Source organism: Lolium perenne, chromosome 2 (assembly GCF_019359855.2).
Source record: "Lolium perenne isolate Kyuss_39 chromosome 2, Kyuss_2.0, whole genome shotgun sequence".
NCBI lineage: Eukaryota > Viridiplantae > Streptophyta > Magnoliopsida > Poales > Poaceae > Lolium > Lolium perenne.
In genome coordinates, this window is record NC_067245.2 from 277,085,465 (window position 1) to 277,109,510 (window position 24,046).

The 24,046-nt window shown below is 40.9% G+C and overlaps 1 protein-coding gene across 1 annotated transcript; it reads left to right on the forward strand.

Moving 5' to 3' along the window:
* Window positions 1-20,941: 20,941 nt before the first annotated feature.
* On the forward strand, window positions 20,942-22,249 carry LOC139835813 (uncharacterized). Its single transcript, XM_071825686.1, has 2 exons — window positions 20,942-21,409; window positions 22,148-22,249. The coding sequence occupies exons 1-2, from the start codon at window positions 20,942-20,944 to the stop codon at window positions 22,247-22,249; spliced, it is 570 nt and encodes a 189-aa protein (XP_071681787.1).
* Window positions 22,250-24,046: the final 1,797 nt, after the last annotated feature.

Consider the following 24,046-nt stretch of genomic DNA (forward strand, 5'->3'; position numbering starts at 1 on the left):
AAATTTTATCTTTCTTGCAATCTATAATAGCTCCACAAGTATTTAGAAAAGGTCTACCAAAAATGATAGGACAATACTTACTAGCAGCAGAACCAAGTACCAAAAAGTCAGCAGGATATTTAATCTTACCACATAGAACTTCCACATCTCGAACAATACCAATTGGAGAGATAGTTTCTCTATTAGCTAGCCGAATAACCACATCAATATCTTCAAGTTCGCAAGAACCTATTTCATGCATGATCTCCGTATAAAGCTCAAACGGAATAGCACTAATACTTGCACCAATATCGCATAAACCATAATAGCAATGATCACCAATTCTAACAGATAGCATAGGAACACTAGTTTTTCTAGACTTATTAGGATGTGAAACAATATTAGAAGCATCTTCACAGAAAATAATATGACCATCTTCCACATTTTCAGTCACAAGATCTTTAACTATTGCAACAGCAGGCTCAACTTTTATTTGCTCTTCAGGTTCTATAGGTTTCTTTTCACTTTTATTAACCGCACTATTTATAACAGAATACTCCTTCATTTTAGCAGGGAAAGGAGTTTTTTCAATATAAGCTTCAGGAATAACATGATCAACAGTTTCAACTACAACACATTTATTTATAGATGAATCAATTTTATCTTTATACGGTTCATGATACTTATCAAAATTCTTCTTAGGCAATTCATAATGAGAGGCAAAAGCTTTATAAAGATTCGCAACGACTTGAGAATAAAGACCATAAGTAGCACTAATATTACAAAATTTATCAGTATCCATAAAAGCTTCAATGCATTTATAATCATAGTTTATACCTGACTCTCTATCTTTGTCGTTCTCCCATCCTTCAGTATTCTCCTGGATCCGATAAAGGTCCCTTTTAAACTCTTTTTTGTTGCGTGTAACTGATCCAGAGCAAGAAGTATCCAGCAAGGTCTTGTCTTGAAAAGAAAGTCTTGCATAGAAATTATCAATGATAATATTACTAGGAAGCTCATGAATGGGGCATTTGAGCATTAAAGACTTCAATCTCCCCCACGCTTGGGCAATACTCTCTCCATCATGAGGCCAGAAATTATATATGCGGTTCCGGTCCTTGTGAATTTCACTTGGAGGATAGAATTTAGAATAAAATCGGGGCACAATATCATTCCATTCAAGAGAATCCCCATTATTCAGTAATTTGTACCAATGCGCCGCTTTACCAGACAGCGATATAGAGAATAGCTTCTTCCTCACTTCATCCATAGCAATACCTGCACACTTGAATAAACCGCATAATTCATGTAAGAACAGTAAATGATCTCCAGGATGGACAGTTCCATCCCCTGTATAACGGTTATCCACAACACGTTCAATAATTTTCATAGGTATTTTGTATGGAACTTCTTCCTCACCTGGCGCCGCATCCACTAACTTTGCAGTAGTAGTAGATTTTCCAAATAAAAATTCAAGAGAAGATCTCTCCATAATGGATTATAGCAGCAGGCAGGAATAAAATCAGCACGAACAGTAAAAGTTTCCCTTACCAATTCCACTTACCAATAACGCTTCACTCCCCGGCAACGGCGCCAGAAAATAGTCTTGATGACCCACAAGTATAGGGGGTGTATCGTAGTATTTTCGATAAGTAAGAATGTCGATCCCAACGAGGAGCAGAAGGTGTTGACAAGCAGTTTCGATGAGGGATTCACTGTAAATGCTCACAGACAAGTATTCAGGGGGTTTTGATGTAGCAGATGAATAAAGTACGAGTAAGTAAAGTGCGAGAGAAATAATTGCAGCGAGTGGCCCAATCCTTTTTATCACAAAGGACAAGCCGGTTTGTTTACTTATAATGACCAAACGTTCTTGAGGACACACGGGAATTTAGTCTAGTGCTTTCGCTTCATACAGCTGATTAATCTTCATTGTTTTGATAAGTGTTGTGTGGGTGAACCTATGCTAATGCACCGCCCTTCCTAGGACTAATACATACTTGTGATTATACCCCTTGCAAGCATCCGCAGCTACAAGAAAGTAATTAAGATAAATCTAACCACAGCCTTAAACTCTGAGATCCTGCTATCCCTCCTACATCGATATACCAACGGGGGTTCAGGTTTCTGTCACTCCGGCAACCCCGCAATTGGCAAACGAGTACAAGATGTATTCCCCTAGGCCCATAAAGGTGAAGTATCATGTAGTCGACGTTCACATGACACCACTAGAAGAATAACACCACAACTTAAATATCATAACATTGAATATTACTCAACCATAATTCACTACTAACATTTAGACTTCACCCATGTCCTCAAGAACTAAACGAACTACTCACAAGACATCATATGGAACATGATCAGAGGTGATATGATGATGAATAACAATCTGAACATAAACCTTGGTTCAATGGTTTCACTCAATAGCATCAATAACAAGTAGAAATCAATACCGGGAGAGTTTCCCCTATCAAACAATCAAGATCCAACCCAAATTGTTACAGCGGTGACGAGGTGCAACGGTGGAGACGGCGGTGATGATGATGGAGATGATGGTGATGGTGATGGAGATGATGTCCAGCTCGATGATGGTGACGATGGCGTCGATTTCCCCCTCCGGGATGGAATTTCCCCGGCAGATTTCAGCCTGCCGGAGAGCTCTTTTCTCTCTGGTGTTTTCCGCCCCGCAGAGGCGGCTATGACTCTTCGCGACTATCCTCTGGAGCTTAGGTTTTCGGGACGAAGATGTACGCGAAGGATAGGAGGCCAGAGGGGGCTGTGGGCCCCCTCCCCACATGGCGGCGCGGCCAGGGCAGGGCCCGCGCCGGCCTGTGAGGGGGGCCCATGGCGGCCCACCTCGGCTCCTCCTTCTGGCTCTCGTCGTCTTCTGGAAAAATAGGATTTTTCATATAAATTCCGTCAATTGTTGATCTTCCGAAATATTGCATTCTGACGGCGCTTTTTCCAGCAGAATCCTGACTCCGGTGCGCGATCCTCCAATAATCATGAAACATGCAAAATAGATGAAATAACATAAGTATTACCTCTAAATATGAAATATATCAATGAATAACAGTAAATTATGATGTAAAATAGTGATGCAAAATGGACGTATCTGGTCATCAAGACTATTTTCTGGCGCCGTTGCCGGGGAGCATAGCTTTATTTGGAAGTTCACTTGGATTGATATTGTTCGCTGCAAATTCTCCATCATGGGTAAATCTCGCGATCCTAAAGTCGCCATATTACCATCCACTACAAGAAAAGGTACAACTCTGAGTACCTCTGCTGCTCTTGATTCACCATCTGTGATAAGTCAACTTGTTTCACCACCACAAGCTTCACATGCTGGTACTTCTGCTAAATCTAAAAATTCTTATAATATTGATGATGCTTCTGCTGTGCTTGATGATAGTGGTTCATTGGGATCTTTTCTAGATGCTACAATTGCTAGGTCTAGACAAATTGAAAATACTGAAACTCCTAATGAAAATGCTGCTACACCTGTTATTTCACCTGAGTCTGTTGAATACTCTAGTGATGATCCTGATGAAGATTATGTGGAACTTGATTATGATTTTATTGATAAATGCAATGCTACTACTGATGCAAGGAAAATTAAAAAGCTTCTTGCACAACATACTGTTAGATATAAGCTATCTCCTGATCCTAAATTTGCCACATCTCCTATAAATATTAAGGATAAGGATTATGATTTTTCTCTTGATTTATCTCATATAGGTATTGTTGAGAAAACACCCTTTTGTGGTACTGAAAAAGAAAGTGCTGTAGAACACATGAATGAACTTTCTACTTTGAGTAGCTTGTTTTCTGATGATGTCAAGATGCGTACTTATTTTGTTGCTAAAATTTTTCCTTTCTCATTAAAGGATGATGCTAAAACTTGGTATAATAGTTTTCCTCCTGGTTCTATTGATAGTCCAAGTGGTTTGCTTGATGTTTTCTATCGGAAATACTTTCCTGCTAGTGCTCAACATATTGTTTTGCAGAAAATTTATACTTTTGACCAGGAAGATGGAGAGAAATTGCCTGAAGCATGGGCAAGATTTTGCTCTCTTATCAGAGCTCGACCTGGACATGATCTGGAAAAGCATGATTTACTTGATATATTTTATAGTGGACTAACTATTTAGTCTAGAGAATATTTGGATAGTTGTGCTGGTTGTGTTTTCAGGAAAAGAACTCCAGACGAAGTTGAAGAATTATTGGCTAAAATAGGCCGGAATCATGATGATTGGACTACACCTGAATCAGCCCCGACGCCGATATTGAAGAAGAGGGGTTTGATTAAATTAAATGATGAAGATATGAGGGAAGCCAAGAAATCTCTTAAGGAGAAAGGTATTAAATCTGAAGATGTGAAGAACTTACCTCCCATAGAAGATTTATGCAAGATAATTCCCCCTTCATCCATGATTGAGGTAAACTCTCTTCAACGCTTTACTAGGGAAGATATTCCGTATTCAAAACCTCCTGCTCAATGCTTAGATGAGTTTGATAATTATATTGTTAAGCAAGAAACTTTTAATATGAGAGTAGAGAATCATCTAATGGAAAATTCCCAAGCTATTAGTAATTTGCATGATATTGTGGAGAGAACCTCCAATGATGTTAATATGCTTGTTAAACATTTTCATATGATTCAAACTCAAATTGATCAACTCACTAAAGTGCAAAATGACTTGTTAAAAAATAGTTCTAGAGAAAAACATGCTTATGAAGTAACAACTAGAGGCGGTGTTTCCACTCAGGATCCTCTATATCCTGAGGGGCATCCCAAAAGAGTTGAACAAGATTCTCAACGAATTGAACCTAGTGCTCCTTCTAAGAAAAAGAAAAAGAAACATAAAAATGTTGTAGAATCCTCTGAGCCTGTTCATGATCCTAATAGTATTTCTATTTCTGATGCTGAAACTGAAAGTGGTAATGAACATGATAAAGATAATGATAAGACTGATGCTTCTGATAAAGAAGAGGTTGAAGATGAACCTGAAAAGCATGCTAAAAATAAAAAGTACACTAGAGAAGATTTTATTGCTAAGAAACATGGTATTGAAAGAGAACCTTGGGTTCAAAAGCAAATGCCTTTTCCTGCTAAGAAACTAAAATCAAAGGAAGAAGAACATTATAATAAATTTTGTGATTGGATGAAACCTTTATTCTTGCAAATCCCTTTGACTGATGCTATTAAATTGCCTCCTTATTCAAAGTATATGAAAGATATTGTCTCTAACAAAAGGAAAATTCCTAATGAGGAGATTTCCACTATGCTTGCCAATTACTCTTTCAATGGCAAAGTTCCAAAGAAGTTGGGCGACCCAGGTATACCGACTATTCCTTGTTCTATTAAGAATAATTATGTTAGAACTGCTCTATGTGATTTGGGAGCAGGTGTTAGTGGTATGCCTTTTTCTCTTTACAAGAGACTTTATTTAGATAAGTTGATACCGACTGATATATCTTTGCAAATGGCTGATAAATCTACTGCTATTCCTGTTGGTATATGTGAGGATGTTCCTGTTCAAGTTACTAATAACTGCTTGATATTAACTGATTTTGTTGTGTTGGAAATGCCTGAAGATGATAATATGTCTATTATTCTTGGGAGACCTTTTCTTAACACCGCAGGGGCTGTTATTGATTGCAATAAAGGAAAAGTTACTTTCAATGTCGATGACAAGGAGCATACCGTTTACTTCCCCAAGAGGATTGATAAAGTATGTGGAGTTAATACAATTTCTAATGTGAGAACTATCAAAGTTGGAGCTATTGATTGTCCTATATATGAGCCTAAACAAGGATATCAAAATATTATGATTGGATCCATATCAATACAATTCAAGGTAACATGATTGATTTGAGGTTTATTTCTTCTTATGCTATGTAAAATTTATTTGGTGGCAAGACTTGATCAACCTTGTTAACAAATTCATTTTATATGCATAGAGGAACTAAACAACATCTCTTTCTTCCTCCACTTGTTCTACTTGCTGTGGCATTTTTGTTTTGCAAAGTTCTTTAGTTGTATAGAGATTTCAAAATCTTTTTCTGCCCAGTAATAATAAATTTAATACCCAGAAATGTGCATTTTTCAAAGTTTTCAAAAATTCACAAAAATTATACCGTTGGTCTTATTTTTCAAAGAGGCACCTGGGAGCACCTGGGGATGACCAATGGGGCACCCCAGGGTGGCACCCCACCAGCCGGCGCGGCCAGCAAGGGGGGCGCGCCACCCTGTTGTGTGGGGCCCTCCTTGCTCCACCACTTCATCTCTTTCTCCCATCTCATTCTCTCTCCCAAAAAAACTGGCACCAGCTTTCTCTCACTCGCGTTTCTGCTCAGGAGCTCAAGATTTCTCGATCTCTTTGCTCAGCCCAGATTTCTGTCTGAAATTTGGCACATTTGCTCTCCGGTATGTGACTCCTCCGATTATCCAAGTAGAATTTTGTTTGGTTGAGTATATCTTGAATATTTTGCTGCTGTAGGTAACATGTGTAGTGAGCTTGCATGCTTGTTCTAAGTTGTAGAAACTAGTTTTGATGCATGTTTAGTATTCTACCAAGTTCCTATAGTAGTTTCCCTCAATTATATGTCACCAAATCAAATTTTATAATGTTTGTTGAAAAATTTCAGAAAAGGAAGATGGATAACTATAACTTTGGAGAAGTGTTTGAAAGAGAGACGACAAGCACGGGGAGGCCCTCAAGGTCATCCACTCGGGTTAGACGATCCTATAATGAGGACGTCATCGCACCGAGCTTCGAAGCCGAAGAGGACAATGGAGTCCCTAATGCTTCATCATTTCCATGTTATAACTTTTTGAGTAATGTAGGGTTGCTGGATGATTTCTTGGTTCTCGTCGGTAATGTGGGCTTAACCACCTACATGGGAGATGAGAGGGATCAATACCACATGCTAACTAAAATCTTTGTTGAGAGCTTTCAGTTCAACAACAAGCACTATCAACCATCAATTGCATTCAGGATTTATGGTAATCCTATTACTATGAAGTTGAATGATTTTTGTGCTGCATTGGATATTGCCCATGTAGGTACAGCGAAGAAGATCGAGAATAATCCCAAGGCTTTGCTGGAGCTCTATCGAGGAGTCACCAATGATGATTGCCGCACCATTCAGCGCGGCAAGATAAGAAACATTCAACTCCCTGCCATTAAATATTTCGCTTACTATCTTGCTACTAGCATTCTTGGTAGGGAGAACACTAGCAATATCTCTAGTTATCATCTTGCTTTCTTAGTTGCTACACTTACTGGAGAGACACCTTATCATCTTGGTGCTCTTGTTGCTCGTCGTTTGTCTAACAAGGGGCCTATTTTTGGAGGAATTGTTGCATCACGCATTTTAGCATATCTAGATCTTCCTCTTGACCCTACTGATGTGAAATTAACTCCTATAAGGCTTGATATTGCTGCTATGAAGAGTCATCAATTTGTTACAACTGACTCTAGTTTAGATAATATGGTCTATAGAATGTTGTTTGCTGACGGGGATGAGAGGGAAATCCCTTTTCCGCAGCCAGATTTGTTCAGTATTCACAGGAAACCATGGTCGCGCTCTAAGGAGGAGGTGGATGAGCAACTGAAGATACAAGGCTTCCACTAGCAGCATGACTCCGAGGACGCCAAGCCCTCCCATGACTACACCGTCACGTATCCTGGTGCTTCTTCCAGCACATACCCGGATCCATCTTCGTCATACTACGGGGGTGCTACTTCATGGGCACCATGGGATTGAACTCCACTTAGGCCAAAAGCCTAAGCTTGGGGGGAGGTATACCGGCATCACTCATTCTTTGCATATTATAGTTGCTGGATACTTGTACATATTTGTTTAGTTTCTTAAAGTGGTTTTCTAATAAGAGGGAGGTGATATTTGGGGAAGTGCTGCCTGAAAACAGATTCTGGACTGATACCAAAAAAATTCTAAAAAACAGCCAGCAGTTTTTTTGCGAAGCCAATTTTTGTGCATGTTCCCCAGGTTGTTATCTAACTTTCATTAGTTGAACACTTTTCGAGCTGAGCAGCGGAAGAATTTCTTAAAAATCTAATACTGTACTGATATCAAGTTTGACGAATTCCTGCTGCTTTGTGTTTATGTGATTCTTCTAGTTTTCATTTTCTTGTTTTGGCTTTGTTTCTTTCCTAAAACACAAAAAGACCAAAAATATTTCTGTTGTTTCTCTTCACCATTTGCTTATTTTGGTTTCTTGCTTTTATTTTGCTTTATTTGCTATCGTTGGTTTGCTATAAGAAAATCCAAAAAGATTTTGCTTTGTTTGCCTGTTTCCTTTTGTTCTTGTATCCAATTCGAAAACACCAAAAATATTTGATGTTCTTCTTTGGTTTTGTAAAGTTCATTATGGAGTTCAATGGTCTTCGGTGGCTGGAGCGTGGTTTTCATTCCATATTATTCAAGCTACACAAGTGAAAGGCAATAATGACGATCTACAACAATTCAACTGTGGTGAGAGGCTGGTATGAACTCTATTTGTTTTCATTTTTGTACATATACTCATCCATGTGAGCATGCTTAGTTGGTTCATGTGAGGTATATGTCATTTAAGAAAGTCTAGTAGTTCATGATCTCTAATGTCTAGCTCCAGTTTATTAATATGAGTAACATGTCATGGATGTTTGTTTGCATTGTTTTATTCATAAATAGGTATGACATTGTGGTACCTCCTCTGAATAATTCATTCGAATCGACTTGGCACATGCTCACGCATGCATATGACTGAACAAAAGTCAATTAAGCCTTGATTATTTACTTTGCCTCAGAGTTCTTGTATCACTTTTATGCCTCCGTTAATTTATTTTGCCGCAAGCATGATTATGACAGTGACTGCTCTCTTGATTGTCGCTCCCCAGTCTATTGCTAGCCTTCACTTGTACTGAGCGGGAATGCTGCTTGATACGTCTCCAACGTATCGATAATTTCTTGTGTTCCATGCCACATTATTGAAGTTATCTACATGTTTTATGCACACTTTATGTCATATTCGTGCATTTTCTGGAACTAACCTATTAACAAGATGCCGAAGTGCCAGTTCCTGTTTTCTGCTGTTTTTGGTTTCAGAAATCCTAGTAACGAAATATTCTCGGAATCGGACGAAATCAACGCCCAAGTTCCTATTTTCACCGGAAGCATCCAGAACACCCGGGAAGGACCAGAGGGGGGGCACTGGGCCCCCAGACCATAGGCCGGCGCGGCCCAGGCCCTGGCCGCGCCGCCCTATGGTGTCGTCGCCCCTTCGACCCTCCTGCGCCGCCTCTTCGCCTATATAAAGCCCCTGGATCGAAAATCTTGATACGATTGACGAAAACCACAGAAACCTTCCAGAGCCGCCGCCATCGCGAGGCCAAGATCTAGGGGACAGGAGTCTCTGTTCCGGCACGCTGCCGGAGCGGGGAAGTGCCCCCGGAAGGCTTCTCCATCGACACCGCTGCCATCTCCACCGCCATCTTCATCACCGCTGCTGCTCCCATGAGGAGGGAGTAGTTCTCCATCGAGGCTCGGGGCTGTACCGGTAGCTATGTGGTTCATCTCTCCTATGTACCTCAATACAATAATCTCATGAGCTGCTTTACATGATTGAGATTCATATGAGTTTGTATCACAATTTATCTATGTGCTACTCTAGCAAAGTTATTAAAGTAGTTCTATTCCTCCTGCACGTGTGTAAAGGTGACAGTGTGTGCACCGTGTTAGTACTTGGTTTATGCTATGATCATGATCTCTTGTAGATTGCGAAGTTAACTATTGCTATGATAGTATTGATGTGATCTATGCCTCCTACATATGCATGAAGGTGACAGTGTGCATGCTATGTTAGTACTTGGTTTAGTCTATTGATCTATCTTACACTATAAGGTTACTTAAACATGAGCATTATTGTGGAGCTTGTTAACTCCGGCATTGAGGGTTCGTGTAATCCTACGCAATGTGTTCATCATCCAACAAAAGTGTAGAGTATGCATTTATCTATTCTGTTATGTGATCAATGTTGAGAGTGTCCACTAGTGAAAGTGTAATCCCTAGGCCTTGTTCCTAAATACTGCGTTACTACTGCTTGTTTACTGTTTCACTGTGTTACTACTGCTGCAATACCACCACCATCAACTACACGCCCGCAAGCTATTTTCTGGCACCGTTGCTACTGCTCATACTTATTCATACCACCTGTATTTCACTATCTCTTCGCCGAACTAGTGCACCTATTAGGTGTGTTGGGGACACAAGAGACTTCTTGCTTTGTGGTTGCAGGGTTGCATGAGAGGGATATCTTTGACCTCTTCCTCCCTGAGTTCGATAAACCTTGGGTGATCCACTTAAGGGAAAACTTGCTGCTGTTCTACAAACCTCTGCTCTTGGAGGCCCAACACTGTCTACAGGGAAAGGAGGGGGAAGTAGACATCAAGCTATTTTCTGGCGCCGTTGCCGGGGACCAGAAAGCTACACCACAGGGATTTCCTCCCTCGTCAACCACGCGCCAGTCCTGGACAGCATCAAGTATTTTCTGGCGCCGTTGCCGGGGAGGAAAGGTAAAAGGTACTCACACTCCGGATCTCGGCTACTAAGCTATTTCCCGGCGCCGTAAGTACTCGAAGCTATTTCCTTTAGATCCTGCAATTGCATCTTTTTGTTTCTTGTTTACACTAGTTTGGCATAATGGACAACAATGAGCTTTTTACTCTATTTCCTGATTTAAGACATGGATGGTTTGATCCGAAAATTAAAAAACCCATGGAACATGTTAGCATGAATACTTTGAACACCATTGTTGCTAATGATATGGAAAATTCTAAGCTTGGGGAAGCTGGCTTTGATGAGCATGATATTTTTAGTCCCCCAAGCATTGAGGAGAAAATTTTCTTTGATGATACTTTGCCTCCCATATATGATGATTATGATGATAGTAGTCTTTTGTTACCACCTGTTATGGAGGAGAAATTTGATTATGATTACAATATGCCTCCTATTTTTGATAGCTACTTTGTTGAATTTGCTCCCACTATTACTAATAAAATTGATTATGCTTATGTGGAGAGTAATAATTTTATGCATGAGACTCATGATAAGAATGCTTTATGTGATGGTTATATTGTTGAGTTTGCTCATGTTGCTACTGAAAGTTATTATGAGAGAGGAAAATATGGTTGTAGAAATTTTCATGTTACTAAAACACCTCTCTATGTGCTGAAATTTTTGAAACTACACTTGTTTTATCTTTCTATGATTGTTGCATTATGCTTCTTGAACTTGTTTATTTACAAGATTCCTATGCATAGGAAGCATGTTAGGCTTAAATTTGTTTCATACTTGCCTCTTGATGCTCTCTTTTGCTTCAAATACAATTTCTTGCGAGTGCATCATTAAAACTGCTGAGCCCATCTTAATGGCTATAAAGAAAAGAACTTCTTGGGAGATAACCCATGTGTTATTTTGCTACAGTACTTTATTTTATATTTGTGTCTTGGAAGTTGTTTACTACTGTAGCAACCTCTCCTTATCTTAGTTTTGTGTTTTGTTGTGCCAAGCAAAGCCGTTGATAGAAGAGTAAGTACTAGATTTGGATTACTGCGCAGTTCCAGATTTCTTTGCTGTCACGAATCTGAGTCTACCTCCCTTTAGGTAGCTCAGAAAATTAAGCCAATTTACGTGCATGATCCTCAGATATGTACGCAACTTTCATTCAATTTGAGCATTTTCATTTGAGCAAGTCTGGTGCCATTTTAAAATTCGTCAATACGAACTGTTCTGTTTTGACAGATTCTGTCTTTTATTTCGCATTGCCTCTTTTGCTATGTTGGATGAATTTCTTTGATCCATTAATGTCCAGTAGCATTATGCAATGTCCAGAAGTGTTAAGAATGATTGTGTCACCTCTGAACATGTGAATTTTTGATTATGCACTAACCCTCTAATGAAGTTTATGAGAAGTTTGGTGTGAAGGAAGTTTTCAAGGGTCAAGAGAGGAGGATGATATACTATGATCAAGAAGAGTGAAAGCTCTAAGCTTGGGGATGCCCCGGTGGTTCACCCCTGCATATATCAAGAAGACTCAAGCGTCTAAGCTTGGGGATGCCCAAGGCATCCCCTTCTTCATCGACAAATTATCAGGTTCCTTCTCTTGAAACTATATTTTTATTCGGTCACATCTTATGTGCTTTGCTTGGAGCGTCTGTATGTTTCTTATTTTTGTTTGTGTTTGAATAAATTGGATTACATCATGCTTGTGTGGGAGAGAGACACGCTCCGCTGTTGCATATGAACACATGTGTTCTTAGCTTTTAATTTTCATGGCGAAGTTTCTTCTTCGTTAAATTGTTATATGGTTGGAATTGGAAAATGATACATGTAGTAATTGCTATAATGTCTTGGGTAATGTGATACTTGGCAATTGTTGTGCTCATGATTAAGCTCTTGCATCATATGCTTTGCACCTATTAATGAAGAAAAACATAGAACATGCTAAAATTTGGTTTGCATATTTGGTTTCTCTAAGGTCTAGATAATTTCTAGTATTGAGTTTGAACAACAAGGAAGACGGTGTAGAGTCTTATAATGTTTTCAATATGTCTTTTATGTGAGTTTTGCTGCACCGGTTCATCCTTGTGTTTGTTTCAAACAACCTTGCTAGCCTAAACCTTGTATCGAGAGGGAATACTTCTCATGCATCCAAATCCTTGAGCCAAACAACACTATGCCATTTGTGTCCACCATACCTACCTACTACATGGTATTTCTCCGCCATTCCAAAGTAAATTGCTTGAGTGCTACCTTTAAACAATTCAAAATTTATCACCTCTGATTTGTGTCAATGTTTTATAGCTCATGAGGAAGTATGTGGTGTTTATCTTTCAATCTTGTTGGGCAACTTTCACCAATGGACTAGTGGCTTCATCCGCTTATCCAATAATTTTGCAAAAAGAGCTGGCAATAGGATTCCCAGTCCCAAATTAATTAACAAAAATAGACACTCCTCCATGGTATGTGATTGTTGGACGGCACCCGAAGGATTCGGTTAGCCATGGCTTGAGAAAGCAAAGGTGGGGAGGAGTGTCATCATAATAAAACTAAAATAAAAAGGCACTCCTTCATGGTATGAGATTGTTGGCAGGCACCCGAGGATTCGGTTAGCCATGGTTTGTGAAAGAAAGGTTAGAGGGAGTGCCAAACAAAAATAAAATAAAATGGGAGCCGCTCTTTGAAGGTTTGTCTGGCAAGGGGGTTAGAGTACCCGCTACCATTCGTTGACAACAACATACACTTCTCAAAACTTTACTTTTATGATCTCTATATGTTTTCAAAATCAAAGCTCTAGCACAAATATAGCAATCGATGCTTTCCTCTATGGAGGACCATTCTTTTACTTTTATTGTTGAGTCAGTTCACCTATTTCTCTCCACCTCAAGAAGCAAACACTTGTGTGAATTGTGCATTGATTCCTACATACTTGCATATTGCATTTGTTATATTACTCTATGTTGACAACTATCCATGAGATATACATGTTACAAGTTGAAAGCAACCGCTGAAACTTAATCTTCCATTGTGTTGCTTCAATACCTTTACTAAGAATTTATTGCTTTATGAGTAACTCTTATGCAAGACTTATTGATGCTTGTCTTGAAGTACTATTCATGAAGTCTTTGCTTTATGATTCACTTGTTTACTCATGTCATATACATTGTTTTGATCGCTGCATTCACTACATATGCTTTACAAATAGTATGATCAAGTTTATGATGGCATGTCACTCCAGAAATTATCTGTGTTATCGTTTTACCTGCTCGGGACGAGCAGAACTAAGCTTGGGGATGCTGATACGTCTCCAACGTATCGATAATTTCTTGTATTCCATGCCACATTATTGAAGTTATCTACATGTTTTATGCACACTTTATGTCATATTCGTGCATTTTCTGGAACTAACCTATTAACAAGATGCCGAAGTACCAGTTCCTGTTTTCTGCTGTTTTTGGTTTCAGAAATCCTAGTAACGAAATATTCTCGGAATCGGACGAAATCAACGCCCAAGTTCCTATTTTCACCGGAAGCATCCAGAACACCCGGGAAGGACCAGAGGGGGGGGCACTGGGCCCCCAGACCATAGGCCGGCGCGGCCCAGGCCCTGGCCGCGCCGCCCTATGGTGTCGTCGCCCCTTCGACCCTCCTGCGCCGCCTCTTCGCCTATATAAAGCCCCTGGATCGAAAATCCTGATACGATTGACGAAAACCACAGAAACCTTCCAGAGCCGCCGCCATCGCGAGGCCAAGATCTGGGGGACAGGAGTCTCTGTTCCGGCACGCTGCCGGAGCAGGGAAGTGCCCCCGGAAGGCTTCTCCATCGACACCGCTGCCATCTCCACCGCCATCTTCATCACCGCTGCTGCTCCCATGAGGAGGGAGTAGTTCTCCATCGAGGCTCGGGGCTGTACCGGTAGCTATGTGGTTCATCTCTCCTATGTACCTCAATACAATAATCTCATGAGCTGCTTTACATGATTGAGATTCATATGAGTTTGTATCACAATTTATGTATGTGCTACTCTAGCAAAGTTATTAAAGTAGTTCTATTCCTCCTGCACGTGTGTAAAGGTGACAGTGTGTGCACCGTGTTAGTACTTGGTTTATGCTATGATCATGATCTCTTGTAGATTGCGAAGCTAACTATTGCTATGATAGTATTGATGTGATCTATGCCTCCTACATATGCATGAAGGTGACAGTGTGCATGCTATGTTAGTACTTGGTTTAGTCTATTGATCTATCTTACACTATAAGGTTACTTAAACATGAGCATTATTGTGGAGCTTGTTAACTCCGGCATTGAGGGTTCGTGTAATCCTACGCAATGTGTTCATCATCCAACAAAAGTGTAGAGTATGCATTTATCTATTCTATTATGTGATCAATGTTGAGAGTGTCCACTAGTGAAAGTGTAATCCCTAGGCCTTGTTCCTAAATACTGCGTTACTACTGCTTGTTTACTGTTTCACTGTGTTACTACTGCTGCAATACCACCACCATCAACTACACGCCCGCAAGCTATTTTCTGGCACCGTTGCTACTGCTCATACTTATTCATACCACCTGTATTTCACTATCTCTTCACCGAACTAGTGCACCTATTAGGTGTGTTGGGGACACAAGAGACTTCTTGCTTTGTGGTTGCAGGGTTGCATGAGAGGGATATCTTTGACCTCTTCCTCCCTGAGTTCGATAAACCTTGGGTGATCCACTTAAGGGAAAACTTGCTGCTGTTCTACAAACCTCTGCTCTTGGAGGCCCAACACTGTCTACAGGGAAAGGAGGGGGAAGTAGACATCACTGCTCGTTCTTCCAAACCCCTGAAAACCAACTTATTCCAAAGTGTCCACCATAAATACCTATGCATGGCATTTCAAACCATTCCAAGTAAATTCTCATGCGCTACCTTTAAACCTTCAAAATGCTTCTCAATTTGTGTCAATGTTTTATAGCTCATGAGGAAGTATGTGGTGTTTATCTTTCAACCTTGTCATTTACTTTTGACAGACTTTCATAATAAGAGCTGGCAATGGGGTTCCCAGCCCCAATTAATCAAACTTAATTCTCTTCACTTGTTTTGCCCTGATTCATCAGTAAGCAACTTAATTTTGCAAATAGACACTCCTCCATGGTATGAGATTGATGGAAGGCACCCGAGGATTCGGTTAGCCATGGCTTGTCTAAGCAAAGGTTGGGGGGAGTGTCACCCATGATAAAACTAAAGTACGTGTGTAAATAAAAGAGAAGAGGGATGATCTACCTTGCTGGTAGAAATAATGTCCTTCATGGGAGCCGCTCTTGGAAGTCTGGTTGACGAGGTAGTTGGAGTACCCATTACCATTCGTTGACAACAACAAACACCTATCAAAATAATTTTACTCCTGTTTAAAAAAAATGAAAAGCTCTAGCGCATGTTAATCCCTGCTTCCCTCTGCGAAGGGTCAATCTTTTACTTTCATGTTGTGTCACCATCCTTTCTTTGAGCACTTTCTTGAGAGCACAACTGTCATTCTTAGTATAATATGCTTGTCCCAAAATGTGATTAACTTTGGTATAACTTTGATGCTTTTATCTTTGACAATCTCTACTTCTAGTCTTTCCATGAACTTCAGAGGTGCCCGAGCATTTATGTTTTGCTGTACAAATACGGGCAAGCGAGATACCACTTTATCATATCATTTTATGAACATTGCAATCCTGCTGATAGACATGATTCATGATGCTTATTATTAATTTGTTGGTACCTTTTCCATGATTGACATAGCTATTAGATGATTTTATTTGCATGTATCTTATTACGAATTGCCTAAGTACTTGTCCATGAGAATATTTACATCATATGAACAAATGTGTTCGTGAAAGTTCTTTTATCTCACTCAGTTGTTAACTGAATTGCTTGAGGACAAGCAATAAGCTAAGCTTGGGGGAGTTGATACGTCCAAAACGTATCTACTTTCCCGAACACTTTTGCTATTGTTTTGCCTCTAATTTGTGTATTTTGGATACAACTAACACGGACTAACGCTGTTTTCAGCAGAATTGCCCCGGTGTCTCGTTTTTGTGCAGAAATTCAACTTTTAGGAAAATCCCCGAAAATTTATGTCAAAGGGCTTATTTTTCCAGAAGATTCACGGAGCCAGAAGGGCAGGCCTGGGGGAGGCCCAGGGCCTCCACACACTAGGCCGGCGCGTCCTGGAGGGGGGGCGCGCCGCCCTACTGTGAGGCTGCCTCGGCCAGCCTCTGACGCCCCCCTCTGGACTATTTAAGGGTTTCGATCTAAAAACGCGAGACGGGAAGTCGAAATCGCCAGAAACCATCCAGAACGCCGCCACCATCGCGAAACTCCGTCTCGGGACCAGAAACTCCGTTCTGGCACTCCGCCGGGACGGGGAATTGGAGGAGATCATCGCCATCATCACCACCGACGCCTCTCCATCGACCAGCCATGTTTCCCCCATCCATGTGTGAGTAATTCCCCCGCAGTAGGCTGAAGGGGATGGTAGGGATTGGATGAGATTGGTCATGTAATAGCATAAGATTGTTAGGGCATAGTGCCTAGTGTCCGTAATTGGTACTTTGATGATATTGTTGCAACTTGTTATGCTTAATGCTTGTCACTAGGGCCCGAGTGCCATGATCTCAGATCTGAACATGTTATTGTTTCATGATGATATTCATTGTTTTATGATCTTACCTGCAAGTTGTATACACATGTCGTTGTCCGGAACCCGAGGCCCCAAAGTGACAGAAATTGGGACAACCGGAGGGGAAGGCAGTGATGTGAGGATCACATGTGTTCACGGAGTGTTAATGCTTTGCTCCGGTGCTCTATTAAAAGGAGTACCTTAATTTCCAGCAGATTCCCTAGAGGCCCGGCTGCCACCGGCTGGTAGGACAAAAGATGTTGTGCAAGTTTCTCATTGCGAGCACGTACGACTATATACGGAACACATGCCTATGGATTGTTTAGTACTTGGACACCGTTTTATTACTATCTGCAAATGCCCTGCTTTGATTGTTACATGAGTTTCTCTCATCCATGCAATGCCCGTTCATCCATCCTCGTGCCTCTGATGTATTTTAATCCCGTTGTTTACTATAATCACTACTGTTGTCTTTGTTACATTTTCTTTGTTATTTCACTACTGCTACTTCTATAAAGCTGTTACCTATCGATAAACTCTTGCGAGCAAGTCTGTTTCCAGGTGCAGCTGAATTGACAACTCCGCTGTTAAGGCTTTCAAGTATTCTTTGTCTCCCCTTGTGTCGAATCAATAAATTGGGTTTTACTTCCCGCGAAGACTGTTGAGATCCCCTATACTTGTGGGTCGTCACAGTGGTATGCTGGGTCACTGCAACTGGTATCAGAGCAAATGTTGCAACCATAGGTTGGAAAAACCTAGTAAAGGGAAAAACCTGTAGGAGTCAAGTATCGATAGTAAATAATTCTCTAGAAATATGGTGTTTATTCACTTGAGAATAGCAAAATCATATATTTTCGTGCGATATTTCTTTATTATAACTATTATGATGCATCATCACTATATCATCATTACATCATTGTTACATCATCACTACTAATATTCTACTCATGTATACAGCCAAATAGGCGTACACTTTTCCAAGGAGGACTTCAAGGAAGGTTGAAGGTTGGCTTGGCTATTATGATGGAAGTCTTACAGATCTCCTGTGTGGGATGCTGAAGGAACTCCATTACGAGACTAGGATTCTTGTTCTCAAGTACATCTACTATGATGGTGAGATAGTAGCCAAGTGCAGAGTCTCCATACAACTTCCTGAAATACTGCTGATGAGTCGTATTATGCCATATGGAGAAGCCAAAACACTCACCACGGCGTACCACATGGCTATCTTCAAAGCAATTCTCAAAATCAGGCAACACAAATCCGTAGAGCTTTTGTGTTCATAGTATTCTCATGTGCCTCATGCCGAGGAAGATGAGGATCCTTCTTTGAATCATCTACTCATGGCACACAAACATCCTGAAGTAGCAGCCCAACACATGGACAGCTGCAAGTCTTTGCTAACTACGATGTATTTACTTCACATGAAGATGGTGGAGGAAGTCACACACATGCTAGCTGAGTTCAAGGACCCTGACAAAGTCCAGGCTCGAATGCATGATCTTAGGGCACAAACTCACCATACAACACCTTACTTCAGCCCAGGGCCGGTCCTGAGATTTTTGGGGCCCGGGGCGAAACTAGAATTTTAGGCCCCCTTATTGCAAACAAGAAAATAATAATTAGTATGTTCATATTTAAAATTATTACCAATAAACACTTAAAATGTATAAATAGCAATATTACTATCAAAGTTGTATGCAAATCTAGCCATCATATTGGCCAGCTGGCCTGGTGTGGTCCCCGCTCGATGACTTAGCCTCCTTGCTTGCGTTGTGGGTGCATTAGGGATCGTCTCTAGCTTTTTTTTCCTAAGAACGTAGGTTGTAGTTAGATCCACAAATAAACTTTTGAGTTCAGAGCACGCCTTATCATTGTTGTCTGACTGCCATCTGCCGCTACCACGGATGGACATTGCGTCGTCTACTGTTTGATTTGTTTGTCGCTCTAGCTCTCTCATCTCATCATGCAATGCTGAATTTGGGAGCTCCGCTTCAAAGAAATCAGAGCGTAATTAAAAAAATATGGACCTGTTACCTTTTATGGTGGAAAATATGGTGAACATATGATGCTTTGTTAGCTTTTTTTAAGATAACTTGCTCGTTTTATAATAATCAAAAGCCAAATGTACATAAATTAACATCAACGGGTTTTTTTAGAGCCACACATGGCGATCATGGCTAAAAAATTCAACATGGACACATGGTGTAGCTGACAAATGAAAAGGCACTCCTCATCCAGGCACGACGTGAGAGAACTTAATCGTTGTGTCTTTGCTAAGAAAAGGAGAAAATGCCCATTCTAAATACAGCAGAAAAAGGCACACGGTCCCAGCCCACTGGTCATAACGCTTCATCCGTCGTCTTCCCCAGCAATACGCGAGGAAAGGACTCTCCCGTCCAGTCCTTCTCCAATGGTGCCGCTGCTGCCACAAGATTTCTCCTCGCTCCCCTCTACTTAACAGTACCTACATGGGGCCCCCTTGGTCTCGGGGGCCCGGGGCGGCCACCCCGCCTGCCCTCCCTCAGGGCCGGCCCTGACTTCAGCCTACACAACTACGTAGATTGAGTGACCAGTTGCCAAATTCAGAACCACTCACACCCAACTTCATTCCACATTATCCACATGTGTCAATGTAATATGATGCAGGATATGGGGGAGATGCTTCGGGAAACCTAGCTTGCTCGGAATCAACAATCGGGAACTCGACTAGTTGGTGTTTCGGGGAACCCTTCGGAGATGAAGAAGAACCTATCACATGTGATACGGATGATGAAGGAGGCGAGGTTATACATAATATTAACCAAAACCTTGGCAGGAAGAGAAAGATACCAACTCCATTTCTCTTGATTTGGAGATGGGGATCTCCAAAACATCTCAATATGAGGTAGGTGAAAGTTCTGGAGTGAAGAAGAAGAAAAAGAAGAAGATTAGAAACCCTTCATGGATGGCGAATGAGGGAGGTGTGTATCCTACTGGGAATACATACGAGTCACTGTATAGCTATTTTGGCATGACAGATCTCTGTCTCGGCACTGCGTACGACTCAGACTACATTCCAACTAGAAGGACTTATGTTCCGGACGGTGTTCGAAAGACCAACCGCTGTACCGGATGGACTCCAGGCATGTACGCGGAGGCGAACGAATATGATGAGGAGTAGTGCTCGAGGGAGGAATAATGTAGTATAGCTGGTATTGTATTAAGACGTATTTTAAATTCCGTTGGCTTGGGCTTTGAGCCAAATAAGTGGTTATATACGACACATGTAATATATGTGTGTAATGTTATGTTATATACGGTGTATATACATAATAATTTTTGCTTTGGATTTTCTTCTTGATTTCATTGTGTGGCTAGTACTGAGCAATGAGTTGAGCTCTGAAAACATTTGCATGGTGTAATTATGAGTAATCTCTCTTTGTTATAGGACTAGGGGGAATGGCGTTAGTTGAAACTGAAGAGGCTAGAAGAGAGCGGGAGGTGAAGGAAAAAGAAGAAGCAGATGCAGCAGACAGAATGGAGAATGCACCACCACCACCACATCCTATGATGCATCCAAATTTCTAGCAGTATATGTGATCAATGGAAGAAGATAGGAGAAGATACCAGGAAAGCCAAAATAAGAACATGCAAGATTTCTTTGCTCATGTTATGAACGACAGGGGCAACCAAGGCAGAGGTGTAACCCTATCAGACTTTCAAAATGCAAGACCACTACCTTTTGCATCAGCTCCAAAATGGATGCAGAAGATTGGCTGATGGACACAGAAAGAAAGCTAAGGACCGTTGGATGCAACGATGAGGATAAAATCAGGTATGCCACCTATCTGCTGTCAGGACCAACGGCATCATGGTGGGAGAATGTCGTCGCAGTACATCCTCCAGAAAAGGTGTTCACGTGGGAGGAATTTAAGAAGAAGTTCCGGGAGGCTCATGTTCCGGAGAGTGTGGTGGAGTTAAAGAAGAGGGAGTTTGACGAACTACACCATAACACTACACCAATCATGCAGTATGTTCGTGTTTTCAACAGACTGTCAAGGTATGCACCTGAGGAGGTGGATTCGGATGAGAAGAGAAAGAAAAGGTTTATGAAAGGAATGAACCCTTACATGAAGATGCAACTGAGATTGGCACGGACTGTGGAATTCCAGGAACTGATTCACTCAACAATCACTTTCAAGGATGATTACAAGCAGGTCCAGGAGGTTAGGAGGAAGAGGGCTCGCATCGAGCCAAGGAAATACCCAGTTACGAAACCAACACCAGACATAAGTTTCAAACCATGGTTTCGATCTACCTGTAATCAATACAACCATGGAGGTCAGAACAAGAACCCAAGAAACCAGATCATATGTCACAGCTGTGGGCAAAGAGGACACGAACAGAAGGACTGTCATAAGCCTAGGATCATATGCTACGGTTGCGGGAAGGATGGACACATCAAGCCAGAGTGTCCGAACAAGGCATCGTGGAGTGGACAGAACCCAGGAGGAGGACGAGCCGGAGGTGGAAACTACAACAGCAACAACCGCAACAATAACAATAACAACATCAACAACAACAACAACAACAACAACAACAACAACAACAACAACAACAACAACAACAACAAAAACAACAACAACAACAACAACAAGGGCAAACCGTATGGAAAGCTAAACTGCACAACCTTGGAACAAGCTGGAGAGTCGAATCAAGCATTTCTAGGTACGCTCAACATTCTTACTAATCCTAGCAAAGTATTATTTGATACGGGAGCCACTACATCATTTCTTGCACTGGAGTTTCTGGAAAAATACGGGATTAGATGTTCCAAACTAGAATATCCCATAACTATCTTATCTGCGGGGGGAACGATCTTAGTAACCCACGTGAAAGAGGCACAGGTCATGACCATATGTGACTGTGTTTATTTCACGGACCTTTTCATCATTCCCATGAAGGATATATCGGTCATCCTAGGGATGGACTGGTTCACGGAGAATGGAGCAGTAATTAACTGTGGAGATAAAACAGTATCACTCCGCAATTCCATTGGAGGATAGATAGTGTTTCAGGGAGACAAATATACTCAATTGGAGATAGGATTGGAGCTTAACAGTTTGAAGGAGGTAAAGATTGAAGAAATCCATGTGGTAAATGAGTTTCAAGATGTATTTCCCAATGAGTTACCGGGTATGCCACCCGATAGGGAGATAGAATTCACCATTGGCGTGATTCCAGGCACTGCACCAATAGCTCAACCACCTTATAATATGGGACCAAAGGAGTTAGTGGAATTGAAAGCTCAGATTGATGAACTAGAACAGAAGGGATTTATCCAAGAAAGCGTGTCACCATGGGGTACACCAGTCATCTTTGTGGATAAAAGAGATGGAGGCAAGAGAATGTGTGGAGATTACCGGAATGTCAACAATGTAACCATCAAGAACAAGTATCCTTTACCCAGAATTCAAGATCTTTTTGATCAATTTCAAGGAGTTGGAGTCTTCTCGAAGATAGATTTGAGGTCAGGATACCATCAAATCAAGATTAAGAAGGAAGATGTTCCAAAAATAGCTTTTGTATCAAGGTATGGACACCATGAATACTTGGTTGTACCATTTGGACTAGCAAATGCACTAGCTATTTTCATGAATTTGATGAACAAGATATCATGAAGTACTTGGACAAGTTTGTGATAGTTTTCATCGACGATATTCTGATATATGCCAAAGATAAAGAGGAAAATGCAGAGCATTTGAATATAGTTTTGCAGATCCTGAGAGAACATCAGATGTATGCTAAGTTTAGCAAGTGCAAATTTTGGTTGGATAGTGTCGTATTTATTGGACATGTCATAACCAAAGAAGGAATAGCTGTGAATCCAAGCAAGGTTCAGTCGGTACTGGAGTGGAATTCACCCAAGAATGCGAAGGAAATAAGAGGATTTCTTGGAATGGTAGGTTACTATCGAAGATTTATCGAGGGATTTTTGAAGATTGCAGGACCAATGACCAAGTTACTCAAGAAAAATACTCCATTTGTGTGGACTGATGAATGTGAAGCAAGTTTTCAGAAACTCAAGGAGAAGTTAACCACAACTCCAGTGTTAGTAGTTCCAGAACCTGGAAAGGATTACACGGTATATTGTGATGCTTCCAAGAATGGACTTGGATGTGTTCTAATGCAAGACCGTAAAGTAATAGCTTATGGATCAAGGAAACTGAAGCCACATGAACATAACTACCCAGTACATGACTTAGAATTGGCGGCAGTCGTACATGCTCTGAAGAGTTGGAGACAATTTCTTTATGGATCCAAGTGTGAGCTGTACATAGATCATAAGAGTTTGAAGTATTTCTTCACCCAAAAGGAATTGAACATGATACAAAAGAGATTGTTAGAGTTGATCAAGGTTATGAACTGACGATCCACTATACACTAGGCAAAGCTAATGTAGTAGCAGATGTTTTAAGCAGAAAGAGTACCGATTATCAACCTACGGAATTGGAGATTCCAAAAGAACTCCGGAAAGAGTTAGAGGAAGCTCAGATCTTACTCATTCAAGGTAATATAGTGGGGAGTGTAGCAACCTTGAGGATCATGGATGAGATATATTCAGATCTGAAGTATGAGATCATTCGAAAGCAAGTTGATGATCCATTCATCCAAGAGGAACTCAAGAGAATCGAGGAAGGAAAACCATCCGAATTCCAGGTTGGAGAGTTTGATTCATTATACCTTCAGAAGCGGATGTGTTTACCGGATGATCTGGAAGTTAAAGCAACCATACTGAAGGAAGCACATGAAACACCTTAATCAATACATCCAGGAAGTACCAAGATGTATATGGACTTGAA

Coding starts and splice junctions, on each gene's coding strand:
- LOC139835813 (XM_071825686.1), top strand. CDS start 20,942: ATGGATGCAGAAGATTGGCTGATGGACACAGAAAGAAAGCTAAGGACC. Junction 21,410..22,147: donor ATTACAAGCAGGTCCAGGAG/GTTAGGAGGAAG, acceptor ATTCCCATGAAG/GATATATCGGTCATCCTAGG.